Here is a 15,073-nt window from a genome sequence, read left to right as displayed (position 1 = left end):
TGCCTTCATTTGGCCTTTAGAATAACAGATATCAAAATTATAATTCAATGCGACGCGCCGGAGAGCCACAAGAGCAATTTCAAAATAGGGCTCAAGCCCCGCCCCCCTAGCCTTGGGCAGCCAAAAGAGCCGTCGATGACGTCACGGACAGCGACTGTCTTTCGCGTTTTCCTCGCGTTTAACAATACTTACGCAGCAAATGGTTTGGGTATTCGGGTTCAGGGGATAAAAATACACTAGAATTCACTTCTAACTTATTTTTTCCAAGAAGCTCCGTAGCTTCCCTTTAAAGGGGCACTGACACCCCAAATGTCGTATTCTTTTTAATTGTCTGAAACGATGCAAGTTATAGTCATAGACACGCAAAAAAAAAAAAAACACATCGCGAAAAAAAATTTTACCGCGCGCGCGCGCGCCTTTTTATTTTTGGCGTTTATATCTCCCACCGCTCACCTCCTTGCTTCTTTTGATCGGCGACGTCAAAAATTAGGAAATTTGGAAGCTTTGTAGGCGACATTTCTATACCATTTAATAACGGCAATCGTAAAACATGTTTTTTAACGCAATTGCGAACACACTACGGCCCCTGTTTTTGAAATACCAAAAATCAGATTTCGGTGTGATGCCGCTTCCTGGATTTGTATCCTCTCTCGGAAAACTTGGCGGCGCTCGAGCAGAGGCCTATCGGCGAGTCGGGGAAGAAACCGTTTTTTTCCCGCGCCGGCACCCTTCTATCCCGCCTGCTCACCTCCTCCTCGCTTCGGGTCGTGGTGGCAACGGCGCTTTGCTTTATTGCGTGGAGCGGAGGTCCGAAAGAAAGTCGAGTCGCAGGAGACCGCAAAATTTTACTCACTGCACTGGCGCGGATCGCACGGAAACTTCAAATCCGGCATTTGGAATTTTTTTTTTCTTTTTAGTTCAGAAATACTGCATTCTTAAGTTTCGAATTTTGAGGGTAATGTCCCGACATCGTTTTCAATCGTTACGGATAATAAAAAAAATGATTTTGATGTGTCAGTGCCCCTTTAAGATGAGCCCACGATACGTTCGGCAGATTTGTCATTTCCTTGAGGAACAAGTGCTCTTCCTTTTCCCCCAAGGGAACAGGAAGGATGTCGATCCCGTATTAGTAAATTTCAGAAGATACCGCAGTTAGACGGCGGTGAGACTTTCAAAGTATGCGCTACTTACTGAGAGTGCTCGAAAACAAGCGAAAACAATAGCCCACCGGAAGTAACACACTCCCCCCGGAAGCTCGGATTTGTTTTTCTTTACCTCCACACACCCTGCATACATGTCATAGGCAATACTTGTTTTTGAGTGATATTCCCGCAAATAGTTGTCCGTTAATTAAGTATTCACACAGCTCCGGTTTCTCAGAAAAAAATCGCTGTGGTTGGCCATGCATATTATCTTGCTGAGTGTTTATAATATCTGCATGACCCGTACATGGGCCCTTACACTTGCTTCATACAAGCGAACTTTAACAAAGCTGTATTTGTACACTTGGAAAGCTTGATTAGGAAATCCTTAAGAGAAGTAAGACTGTTCTGTCTCCGACCTCGTGATTGTGAAAATGTAGAGGGCGTGTGAATAGAGAATCATTTTTGCGTGGTTACAATTCAATAGAACGTGCATTACGTACATGATCCGTATATGCTTAAGAATGCACCGTCCCCTTTATCCAGAATGGCGTCACCTACGAATCTCTCAAGGACATGCCATATCTGGAAGCTGCCATCAACGAAACTTTGCGCTTTTACACAGCTGACTCACTGTAAGTGTGCCTCTTTTGTGATGCATAAATTGCAAAATGATAGAAAACGATGGAACTCGCTTGAGGAACAGGCGGCTTCTGGAATCTCAGGTGGCGGGTTCGAATCCCAGCCAAGATGTCTGCAATCCCTCAGAGCTTTAATACGACGAGAGGCCCCTCTAACTTGAATACCATTGGCGATTTCGGTGTGAATGAGAGGTTCTTCCCGCGCTTCCTTTGCTGGAGCGAACAATGTCTTGCAAAGAACGCGTTGTTGGTTTCCAAGATGAGCCCTCAAAAGAATATTTGTACGCGTTTTTTCGGTGACTCAACGCCCAAACAATAGGACAATTTGAACACTTCACCAGGGCGAACCCGAACAGAAAGTTTGTAGAAACTTTTTTGTGCATCATGTTTTTTATTTTTATTTTTTTGTGGGTAATTTCGATTTAAAAAAAGACTGTACGCTGTAGCCGTTCTACAGTCAGTGCTTGTACGGCTTGTGTATTTGGCTAGGCGGATATTAGATGAAGGAAGATCCTGGAAAATCTAACTGCTCATTAAAATAATCTGCTAATTACCTTTTTAAAGAAATCATTAAGTGTTTAAGCTGTAATTGTCGAAAGGGGTCGTGACAATCTTACAATCGCCACCCCCTCAAAAAGAAAACAAATCTGTGTCGATTATAATCAAACACATAATTTATCACGATGATTTTAATCCGAGACTGGGGTAGAAGGAGGAAAATACTTTGACGGTGGTCGAAAAAGAAACGGAACCAGAGAACGTCTCGTTTTTGTACACATAATTTATTTGTGCCAAAACTACGTCTCAGAGGAACAGTCATGAATATTCCGCTGTTGATAATCTTTATCTGCAGAAATGCCTCACTGAAGGTGGTATTTTAGTGCTCCAATACTCTCATGGATTCATTTTACCGTATTTTCCGGGCTATAGTTCGCGGACTATTATGTTTAAAAGCTGGAATTTTAGGCTGTGCGGACTATCTACACGTGCGAATTATACTGGAAGTGTAGTTTTCAAGATCGTTCGTATGAAGACACGTGACGAATTTTGTGAATGAAAGAGTGTATTAATGATGATTTATGTATATTACAAGCTTCATTGATAGCTGAGAAAGCAGGCATTTTGTCAAGGTGTGCTGTGTATGAAAATAATTTTTGTGTCCACTAAGCACCAGGTGCAGGCTATGCACCGGGTGCGGACTATAGCCCGGAAAATAGGGTAGACGTGCTAATCCGACAGGGTCAAAAACATTGGGGGATCAAACTTTATGTTCACAAAGGGATTAGAGTCGAGAGTCAAATAATCGCAACAAAACCATTTCGCTAGTTCTTTATCACGCCTTTTTTAAAGCGCAGCTCTTAGGCGCTCGTTTCCGCGTTGAGCGGTGTCGGCGTCGCCGTCGGCGTGACCGCGCGCGTTGCTTTATGAGACGTCACACTTTCCCCGATAAATATAGCGGGGAAATTGAATTGGTGTTGAGGTCATGTGACGACAGTTTTACCGCTATAGTTAGCGGGGAAGCTGTATGCACAGTGTTGCATTATGGAACGTCACGGGCCTACATACAAATTCAGTTTCTCCAATAAATTTAGCGGGGAATTGAATTGGTGTTTAGGTCACGTGGAGTCAATATTCCCTCTAAATCTAGCCGAAAACCAGAATATGTTTATAGGTGATGTGACATGAAGTCATCTGAGGTCAATTTCCCCTCTAAATTTAGCGGGGAAATTGAATTGTTGTTGAGGCCACGTGGCGTCAATTTTCCAGCTAAATTTAGCGGGGAAACTGTGGGAGGCAGGGGGGTATAGAGGAGGAGGGGAGGGTACAAAGGAGGAGGAGAGAAGGGTACGAAGGAGGAGGAGGGGAGGGTACGGAGGAGGAGAGGAGGGTATGGAAAAAGAGGAGGGGAGTGTACAGAAGGAGAAGGGTTCGAATGACGAGGGGAGAATATAGAGGAGAAGGAGAGGAGGGTACGGAGGAAAAGGAGGGGAGGGTACGGAGGAAGAGGGGGTACGGAAGAAGAGGAGGGGAGGGTACAGAGGAGGAGGGGAGGGTACGGAGGAGGAGGGGGTTACAGAAGAGGAGGGGAGGGTGTGGAGGAGGGAGGGTACGGAAGGAGAATGGTACGAATGAGCAGGGGAGGCTATGGAGGAGGAGGGGAGGGTACGGAGGAGGAGGGGGTACGGAAGAAGAAGAGGGGAGGGTATGGAGGAGAATGAGAGGAGGGTATGGAGGAGGAGGAGCGGGTACGGAAGAAGAGGAGGAGAGGGTATGGAGGAGGAGGGGAGGGTACAGAAGGAGAAGGGTACGAATGAGCAGGCGAGGGTATGGAGGGGGAGGAGGGGAGGTATACAGAGGAAGAGGAGGGGAGGGTATGGAAGAAGAGGAAGGGAGGGTACAGAAGGAAGAGTGGAGGGTATGGAGGACAATGAGAGGAGGGTACGGAGGAAGATGGGGAGGGTACGGAGGAGGAGGGGGTTACAGATGAAGAGGAGGACGAAAGGGTACAAAAGGAGAAGGGTACGAATGAGGAGAGGGGGTATGGAAGAGGAGGAGGGGAGGGCCCGGAGGAAGAGGAGGGGAAGGTACGAAAAAAGAGGAGGAGAGGGTACAGAAGGAGAAGGGTACGAATGAGCAGGCGAGGGTATGGAGGGGGAGGAGGGGAGGTATACAGAGGAAGAGGAGGGGAGGGTATGGAAGAAGAGGAAGGGAGGGTACAGAAGGAAGAGGGGAGGTATGGAGGACAATGAGAGGAGGGTACGGAGGAAAATGGGGTTACAGATGAAGAGCAGGACGAAAGTGTACAAAAGGAGAAGGGTACGAATGAGGAGAGGGGGTATGGAAGAGGAGGAGGGGAGGGCCCGGAGGAAGAGGAGGGGAAGGTACGAAAAAAGAGGAGGAGAGGGTACAGAAGGAGAAGGTACGAATGAGGAGGGGAGAACATGGAGGGGGAGGAGGATGAGGGTGCGGAGGGAAAGGAGGGGAGGGTACGGAAGAAGAGAAGGGGAGGGTACAGAAAGAGAAGGGTACGAATGAGGAAGAGGACATGGAAGAGGAGGAGAATGCAGAACCGGTATCTGAGGGTAGTGATCGATATTTGTACATATATATATATTTCGTTCTCAAATTGTTTTGCAGGGTTTATCGCAAAATCAAATACCCCAAGAGCTGCGCTCTAATTTCGATTGCAGCGATTTGCAAACGTCTCATTTTTCCTCTCTCCGTCTCTGTATGTACACTTTTTAAAAGAAACCCTTACTTAATGTTCTTAAATAAAAGCTGGAAATCTCCTTATATATTAAATTATCTCTGTTAAATTGAACAGAAGTAAAAAAAGTGGAAGCCGTTTACAACTCCCTGTAACACCGAATTAGAGCGCAGCTCTTGAGGAGGAAGAGGGAAGGGTACTGGGGGGGTCAAGTGACCTGGGGGGTTCACGTGACCTTGGGGGGGTCAAGTGACGATGCCGATGATGCCATCAGTGACGTCACTGATGACGTCATCAGTGACGATGACGATGCGGGTTCCGATGACGTCAACAGTGACGTCACTGATGACGTCATCAGTGACGATGACTATGCGGATTCCGATGACGTCAGCAGTGACGTCCCTGATGACGTCATCCGTGATGATGGCGATGGCGATGCGGATGCCGGGGACGTCATCAGTGACATCACTGATGACGTCATCAGTGATGATGACGATGACGATGCGGATGCCGGTGACGTCATCAGTGATGATGATGATGACGATACGGATGCCGGTGACGTCATCAGTGACGTCACTGATGACGTCATCAGTGATGATGGCGATGACGATGCGGATGCCGGGGACGTCATCAGTGACGTCACTGATGACGTCTTCAGTGATGACGACGATGACGATGCGGATGCCGGTGACGTCATCAGTGATGATGATGATGACGATGCGGATGCCGGTGACGTCATCAGTGACGATGACGTCATCGGGGAGTCACGTGACCTTGGCGGGTGGGGTCACGGGACCCTGGGGGGTCACGTGACCTCAAAGGAGGGGGTCACGTGACCTCGGGGGGGTCACGTGACCTCGGGGGGGGTCACGTGACCTTGGGGGGACCTTGAGGTGACCTTGGTTACCCCGACGCCGACGGCGACGCCGACGCCGACGCCGCTCAAGCCGGGAACGGGCCCCTAAGAGCTGCGCTCTAAAACTGAAAGTCGTTTACAACTCCCTGTAACGCCGAATTGGAGCGCAGCTCTTGAGGAGGAGGAGGGAAGGGTACTGAGGGGAGAATAGACCCCTCCTCCTCCTCCTTCTCCTCCTCCTCCCCTCACTAATATGCTTCGGGGGGGGTCACCTGACCTCGGGGGAAGGGGATCACGTGACCTCGGGGGGGGGGGGGGGGGTGTCGCGTGACTTCGAAGGGTCACGTGACCTAGGGGAGGGGGTCACGTGACCTAGGGGAGGGAGGGTCACGTGACCTAGGGGAGGGGGCCACGTGACCTCGGCGGGTCAAGTGATTTTGGGGGTCACGTGACCTTGAGGTGACCTTGGGAGGGGTCAAGTGACCTTGGGGGTCCGTGACCTGGGGGTCACGTGACCTTGGAAGGGGTTACGTGACCTGGGAGGGTCACGTGACCCCCTCAGGTCACGTGACTTCCCCAGGCCACGTTACCCCCAGGTTGCATGCTTTCAGGTTGCATGCAACCTGAGTTGCATGCAACGCGCGGTTACGCCGACGCCGACGGCGACGGCGACACCGCTCAAGCTGGAAACGGACGCCTAAGAGCTGCGCTCTAAAATAAACAATTTTTATTACGAGGGAATAAAAGTGAAGCAAGCAAATTGGTGTGTCTATGTTTGGACAGCTGGAAGTTAGTCTGCCTCGGCGGGCGTCTGGTGTCTCAGCTGTAGATGAGAAATTTAGCCAGTGCAGTCCAACCGCTAGCCTGGGGTCTTTAACGTGCATCACGCAGTAGTGATACACAACCGGTACGATGCTCATCCAGATCGAAACGGGCAGGGGCGGGGATTGAAACTAGGATCCCGGGTTCCGCAGCGCGAAGTTTCGCTCCACGCGCTCCGCGCTGGTGCCGCGGTTTCCGCGGTTCATGCGAGAATCTCCCTGCCATCATTATCTGCCAAAAGGCTTCGTGATGTCATTGTCAAGGTCACTTTTGTTAGTTTTAGAGCCCAGCTCTTAGGGGCCCGTTTCCAGCCTGAGCGGCGTCGGTGTCGGCGTCGGCGTAACCGGGGGGTCACGTGACCCCCCCCCCCCGAGGTCACGTGCCCCCCCCCCAAGGTCACGTGACCCCCCTCTCCCGAGATCACGTGACACCCCCGGGGTCATGTGACTACCCGCAGGTGACGTGACCCCCCTCAGTACCCTCCCTACTCCTCAAGAGCTGCGCTCCAATTCGGCGTTACAGGGATTTGTAAACGGCTTTAATTTTTTAATCTTCCTCCCTTCCTCGCCTGCGCTCAGCGGGCAGCAAGGGGTGGAGCTATTGCTAAAATTTAATTTGCAATTACCTTCCTCATAGTTCTAACATTAATAAGAAAAGTTATATCCAGTAGTTTTAGCTTCTATACAAAGACAACCTCTCACTCGTTTTTTTCTCTAATTCTAAATTCGTTCCAGCTTTCGTTTAGTCGAAGCGTATTAATATATATATATATATATATATATATATATATATATATACATACAGGGTGTTTTTTTTAAGCTTAACAGAATTTTTCTCTAAAGCCATGAAAGCTAGACTAATGCGGTCTGCGCAATCGAGTTACACGGCCAGGGGGACATAATATAAGAGACTAATAGTAACAATCAGTCCGCTAATTACTTAAAATTTGTTAATGAACTTTTAATTAATGAAAATAGACATATAGTTTCAATTAGAAACTTGCTGGGCATCATCGAAAACCCCTAAATCAGTCATTTTCAGAAAGACTTTGAGCGCGTGAGAAGCGTAGTAGTGCACTAAAGTTAGCACTCGTGGAGCACGTACAAAGTTATAGTCCGTTGCAACCCAAGAGCGAAGGGCGAGAGTAAGACGGGCCGGGGAAGAGGAAACAGACGGAACGCTGGAGAAGAGAGGGGGAAACCTCCTTCTCTCTTTAGCGTTCCGTCTGCTTCCTCCTCCCCGGCCCGTCTTACCCTCGCCCTTCGTTCTTAGGTTGCAACGGACTATAGCGTCTGCGATAAGGCGCCCGCGCAATTTTTCCGTCTCTTATCTAGCCCCAGCCTTGTACCTGCGCCACGAGCGGTAATCTTATTGCACTACTACGCTTGTCACGTGTTCAAAGTCTTTCTGAACATTGCTGATTTAGTGGTTTTCGATGACGCTGAGCAAGTTTATAATTGGAACTATATGTCTATTCTCATTAGTAAAAAAGTTAATCAACAAATTTTAACTAATTAGCCCATTGATCTTTACGATTATCCCCCTATACTATGTCCCCCTGGCCGTATAGCTCACCTGCGCAGACCGCATTAACCTAGCTTTCATGGTTTCTTTTTAAAAATTGTGTTAAAGGCCGACGATCAGTTCGCGCTTTCCACTTTCTCTCGCTTCCTCCTCTCCACCTTCTACCCTGTCCACCGTTGCCTGTTTCCTCCTTCCCCATGGAGAGGAGGATCTTCTGCCTTGCAGAATCTCGAGGCTGGTCGTCGGCCTTTAAGCTTAAAAAAAAACACCCGGTATATATATATATATATATATATATATATATATATGCGAAAACCAAAATGTACCAATTTTAATATCGATTTTCTCAAGAAATACATTTTTTTTCATTTTTTGTTAAAATGTAGATATGGTCGCTGTCTACTCGAAAATCAAGTCCGGAGAGTATGTATTTTGTTTGTATGTTTTATATTTAAGCCTCAATATCAGAAAAAACCGTCTTCGTTTTGCAAGACCTAAGTCAGACAAAGCGACCCGTGCGTTTCTATGAATTGTGAAAACGTTTTCTTGAATTTTTGTCTGCGTCTGTAATCAATTATAAACGTATCTCGTGGTATTGAATAGTTATTTATGTTTCGATAAGAGCTGGAAATCACTAGAAACATATCTAACCAAATCAGCAGGCCTAATAGACCTTCAATATCCAAGAGGCGCAGACGTTGTATTGTTTCGATTTATAAACCTTTGACTGTAAACTACCATGACTAGTTATTAGCTGTCATATTACTAAGACATAGAAAGTCACCAGATGATTGATATATTATATACAAGTTCTTTCCGAAATTAAACGCTAGTGTTTGTTCACCGCACATCGCACAGGTCACCAGGAAATATCCTTTCACTTCCGTAATGCACAAAAGTTATGACACAGAAACGATCTGAAACACACAGAGAAAATGTCACGGAGAAAGGTAGGGAATAAAAATAAATAAATAAGAATAAAATTACCCAACCCCAATCTTAACAAAAATTGGGTTAAAAAAAATTAAAAAAAGATTTAGGCTCGAGCGGTGGAAAGGCGATAGGTCCACGCCTAATGGAGAGTCAGAACAAGAAGTCGACGACACGTAAAGGTAAGACAAAGAAACAAAGATTGAATAAAGACTAAAAACCTCAGCCGCACATGGCAAGAACAAAAACCAACTCCTCCGGGCATTGCCTAAACGGGCCACAACCGAATGCGTGCGAACATGCTCTCTACAGCACCTTCAGGCCGCTACGCCATGACGAAATAAACCCACCTAAAGAATGCTAACAAACAGTTAGTCATAACACAAAAAAAAAGTTCAGCAAAACCGCCCCGAGAAACAAAGTTCAGCGGAACGAACAAACACACACGAAATAAAAAAAAAAAAAGTCTTAATTTACCGATGCCGAGTCCAGTCCCACGACACTGAAGCCTCGCAGGATGACGGTGTCCAGATGATGCTCAAATTTGTTCCTCACTCAATTACGCACATCCACGACGGCTGTGCGGAACAGTAGCTGTGCGGAACAAAGTGAAGAAGAGATTCGAGCAGCGATGCGCGAGAAGGTAATCGTGACGTAACATGCCTCGAGCCTCATATGGGGAGAGGAGCTTTCGAGGTAGTTGCTGCAGTTACTCAAACTTCCTCTGTCCCCTTTCCTTTTTCAAAAGAACACGTCAGCCGGCGCTAACTTTTCATCTCGTGAGAAGGCCACTCTTCACAAACGGCTATAGTTCACAAGGAGGCTGACTTCGACCCAGCTAGTCTCCGGGCAGAATAAACACAGATATATTTACCAACATGCTCGTTTTTAATGTCAGTCTCCGGGTTTCGCTGTTTCCAAAAGAGATAACCCTTCGGTGCTATAGGATCTCCGCGGAGAGAGATGTTCGCCGCGTCAACGACACATTCGTACCATTCACTCCTCGTGACACTGGGTGCGCTGCTCGCTTTACTGTCTCGGGCCGTCCTATCTTACACAACGAGCGCGAAAGGTCGTGGTCATCTGCTGGTTGCGAAAGGGCGGGAAGTTCATATAGACCAATGAAGGCCCCGAATCAATACTACGTCGGCCGATTTCTACACATTAAAAATTTACGACGCCTGCTGGTCTGTTTAGAAGTGTTGCTTTCTCTTTTGAACTCCTCCAATGTAGCTTGCCGCCTATAATAAAATTTAAATAATCAATAAATAAAAGAGGGTGGAACTACTGTATTTCATTTTTTTCTGGGAACTTTGATAAACTGCAAAAAATATTTTACCGTTTGTGAAGGCGCGCAATTCGCAAGTCCATTTCGAGTTGTAAAAACACGTTTTTGTACGATATTGACGCTTAAATATAGAACATACAAACAAAATACACACTTTCTCTACTTGCTTTTCGTGTAGACAACTATCATATCTACATTTTAGCAAAAAAAAAAAAAAGTGAAAATGTTTTTTTTTAGAAAATTGATTTCAAAAATGGTACTTTTTGGTTTTCGCATAATATTAACGTAAACGTCCCGCAAAGGATATTTTATACAACCAAGGCATTTTATAATATATATAAAGAAAATGTTTTGGGCTCTCCGTGGACATGAAAATATTAATGTAACCCGGGCAGATCGCCAGTAATTAATTGTCAAAGTTCGTCAAGAATTGACCGAGGGGGCGTTTTTGACATTTTTACAGAAACAAAGCAAAAAGCCTAAAATTATGTTATTTCATTAGAGCCTTTTAAATGTGTTCACAGAGTGCTCGAAAAGTTAATATAATGTGGACTGAAAATCCACGGCGGGAGGTTGAGCGAAACATCCGACCCACGACGCATGTGAAAAACACTGCTTTCCGCCGCGGCCTCTATTAAAGTTCGTCAGTCGAGAACAAAAAAAATCTGACGAATTTGCGGTTTGTGGCTCATGCATTTTTAGAAACGACGCCATAGCATATATTTTTTTCATCGAAATAAAAAATTCGACCCTTTTTGCCTGCACAATTTGAGATGAAATCACCCGTATATATAGAGAGATATACATACATATATATATATATATATATATATATATATATATATATATATATATATATATATATGTGTGTGTGTATGTATATCCCTGTCAGCTCTCAAGTTGCGAAGACAATTTCGGATCTAAGTATATATGCATTTCAGGATGACTAAGCTCGTGATTTCGGAAATACTTTTACCTTCATTTGCTCGTCATGTGTAGACATCAGTTTGCCAGCATGCACTGCCTAAAATCACATTAAGCAGTGCGTCGTATGTATTTAGATACGAGGAAGTTAAATATAATTATGGTGGTGGTTCAGCCAAGCCAGTCATTTTTGAGTTGTATTCATTGGCCCTATCAACGGGTAGGATTTCTGACACACATTCGTGCGAGTGCATGACATATGTTAATCTATCATGCAGATACGGGGGGGTAGTTTCCTTCGCTAGGATGCTGCGCAGGTCTTGATCCAGAATCTAAATTTTTTAATGACTTCGCTGTGTTGTGAAGATAATACTGTTCGAAAGTTTAGAGCATTACTCAACCCTCGTCAGCTGACGCAAATATGAACGACACTGGTGTTCCATGTGAATTCTACTTACTTCAGGCTAGTGCGAAGATGCACCCAGGAGACTTCAGTGGCTGGCATAAAGATTCACCCCGGAATGTCGATTGAAATTCCAATTCACGGCATGCATCACGACCCGGAATTCTTTCCCGAACCCGATTGCTTCAACCCAGAAAGGTTGGTGCTTCCATTCGAACATTTGGTTTTACAAAAATTGCATAGTTTGGGTATTTTTAGCTACGACGAGTGTTGTCCTGATCAGTTGCGTGTATGTCTACTCTATCATGTAATTTCTTGTTCACGTTTGTGCAGCGAGCACTGGTGCGAATATAAAGACGAACATGGCTAAAAAGCATTGTTAAACTCAGATAACAGTTCTGGTTTCACATTTCGTCGTTGTATTTTACGAAAGACAAAAACAGGCAGTCAGCTTGGAGATGCGTTCTATGTCATAAGGGCTGCATAAGACCGTCATACTGGGTAGAAACAGAGAAAGTAATAGTTTACGCGTTTCACGCAACCATTTTTTTAAGTAATATTGCGCAAACAATACGCTTTTAAAATGATTTTATATTGGAAAGTTACATCGTTTTTAGACGAAAAGATGGTTTCAGAAGCGTTTCAAAGAATGGTACTACGATGCTAATGTTTCGTTACATTACTATAGTAGTAACATTATATTGAACTCTTCTAAAACCACCTTTTCGCCTAAAAATCGATGTAACTTTCTATTTATATAATTAGTTGTAAAGCACATTCTTTCAAACATCATGATTTAAAAAATCGAGCCGTAATTGCGTAAAACCTTCTATCAATTTTAATGAACCCAGTCGTAAAAGGCTATGACACAGATGAGACCTATCTTGTTTATAAAACAAATTACGTTCATTTTTCTAGTTATTTAATTTTCCCTGTCCCCGACCGGGCGCTAAAGTAGGCACAAACAGTAAGACAACCAAAACTGATTTTTATAAAATTGAGCAATGTTGGCTAAAAGTTAACAGTCCTTCGTGTCATGGGTATTCGGGGCCCAATCAGTTTCGGCCATATGTTTAAGCAGGAAGTATACCTGGCGTCTGAACTCAACGTGTGTTCGATTCTATACCTTAATATAATATATAGACTCGATGCTCGTTATCATAATGCAAACCAGCGTGCGTGTCACTGTGCTCTTATACAATGTTCTTGAAGAGTCATCCAACAAAGAGCACACATCAGTCATTTTTAGCAGAACCCGCTTGTGTCATCGAACACGCTCTAATCTACAATTTGGGTGGAGCATATTTATAGTTTTGCTAAAAATTGCACTTTTGCGGCCGGCAGTGTTGTCTTAAACCACTACGACGGACCACGTTCTTTTTTTTCTTTTTTTTTCTTAGATTTTTGCCAGAAAACAAGCACGCTCTTGTCCCGTACACGTACCAAGCTTTCGGTGTCGGGCCCCGAAACTGCGTCGGACAGAGGATGGGAATGTTACAAACCAAGGCGACGCTTGCTTGTCTTCTCCGAAAGATCAAATTTCAGAGGTGCAGTGAAACCCAGGTATCTATACATTATTTCTCTAACCTGGACATGTTATCGAGAAATAGAACTGAAAGTGACTGCGACTCCTTATGACAAAAATAATAATGTCATGTTGTAAGCAATTCATAAATTGGCTCAGCCGTTTCGAAGTTTTTCTAAAATAAATTTCACAGAAAAACGCCTCGTTGGCGAAAAGTGCACGAAACGTTATTACTCCACTTATGGTTGACTATTAAAGTAGGTTCGCATAAAATATTTTATAGTTTAAAACGTATATTCCTTAACCAAGGCTGATCACAGTGCTTCAAATGTAAATAAAGAAATAAAACCGTAGACCCAGTTATTGAGACCAATTCGAAGTTTAGGCAGTTTCATCAGATATTTATTTTCTTCACACGTGTTTTAACTACCAGATATTTTGTAGCTGACTCATGGACCAGAAACAATCCACCTCACCGCCTGCTTATATATTTTACAAATTAAATTAAGAATTCACGGCTCGATGAAAACCACCCCAACATTTTCTTCAAAGCGGCTAGCCGTCACTTAATGGTCGATTTATCGGATTACTAGAACATAGCGAATTCCGACCGGCTTACGCAGAGTATAAATAAAATATAACCTACGGACCTCTGTCGGAGGGCTACGTTAAAGCCTTTCAGGACAAACTCATTTAAAGGATGAGCGAATGTGCGCACGCCGATAGCCGTGAGATCTCAAGCTTACTCGCCGGTTCTGTAATTCTCATTCTGTGTCTTTCTTACAAAGGCCTTTAACTTGCCCGCCCGCCTCTGGTTTTAGTCGGTGTTCGTAAAATAATACCTGATTTCGGAATATGCACAATATACAGAAGGGTAATGTAACAAATGACGGACATTTCAGTGACTTGCCAAACGACAATAGAATGCGTCTGCTGTTGGAGCGAACCTGAATTCAATTGTTGTAGCTCAATTGCGTTTGTTCTCTCCATCAAAAAGAGTGTTGTGGACGACCTACTCTTATTTTTTTTTCAGGTTCCCTTCAAGTTGCAGGCAAGATCTTTGATTCTGCAACCCACTGAGACAGTGAAGCTGAGATGTGTTCCTCGCGCATGATGACGGCGGAATTTCGAAGATAAAAACAACAAAGTCGGAAGGAATATTTTGGTTTTAATGTGTCGTGGAATAGCCCATCGAATACGCTGGGCTAAGAGCTTAAAGTTGTGTCATCCTTCATTGCTGCGCGAGTTGATTCCCGGGAATAAAGGTAAATATATGATAGCTATAAAAATTCAACTTTGGGGAAATGTCGCACGAATTGATCAGTATTGGAGCGCAACAAACGTTTGGCACTGTGATACCTTAGCATATTGTTTGAACAACAACAAATAAAGTGGCTGCCTGATTGCCAACGAAACATGCTTCTTGTTTAAGATAATAGGCTCAAGATAATAGGCACGGGAGAAAGTCAGCCACTCCAGTGAAGTGTTTATTTCGAACGCTTTTTGTTCAGGTTCCACCTATTAAAAAGCACGGCAAAAAAAAAAATCGAAACACGCACCTGATCTCGCCACACCACCGTCTCCTTCCGAATAATGAAGTCCGTCTGCTATGATCAACGTTTCTATGGCAACGAAGCGTTTGCTGAAATGACGCACACGCGAATGCAATCTGAAGAAGGCAATGGCTGGCGCCATTTTCTAACTACAGCTTGCAAGTCAACTGAGCAATGGTAGCCGAAGCAGAAGTTGTACTTACGAGCCTTCAACCAAAGCACGACGGAGCGCAACGTGCGCTGACCTGGGGCAGTGC

General features: G+C 44.8%; 1 protein-coding gene across 2 annotated transcripts in view; it reads left to right on the top strand.

Moving 5' to 3' along the window:
- The window catches only part of LOC115313921 (cytochrome P450 3A19), a 51,453-nt gene extending 36,775 nt beyond the window's left edge, over positions 1-14,678 (top strand). For both annotated transcript variants that reach the window (XM_040215397.1, XM_040215396.2), the window contains exons 11-14: positions 1,689-1,777; positions 11,799-11,936; positions 13,139-13,301; positions 14,297-14,678. In XM_040215397.1, the coding sequence (XP_040071331.1) occupies positions 1,689-1,777; positions 11,799-11,936; positions 13,139-13,301; positions 14,297-14,377 (471 nt within the window). In that variant the 3' untranslated portion in view covers positions 14,378-14,678. The remainder of the gene's footprint in view (positions 1-1,688; positions 1,778-11,798; positions 11,937-13,138; positions 13,302-14,296) is intronic.
- The last annotated feature ends 395 nt before the right edge of the window (positions 14,679-15,073 follow it).

This window comes from Ixodes scapularis, unplaced genomic scaffold (genome assembly GCF_016920785.2).
Source record: "Ixodes scapularis isolate PalLabHiFi unplaced genomic scaffold, ASM1692078v2 PGA_scaffold1__304_contigs__length_218370807, whole genome shotgun sequence".
Taxonomy (NCBI): domain Eukaryota; kingdom Metazoa; phylum Arthropoda; class Arachnida; order Ixodida; family Ixodidae; genus Ixodes; species Ixodes scapularis.
The sequence above is the reverse complement of the archived record's forward strand: the minus strand, read 5'-3'. Positions and strand labels throughout refer to the sequence as shown.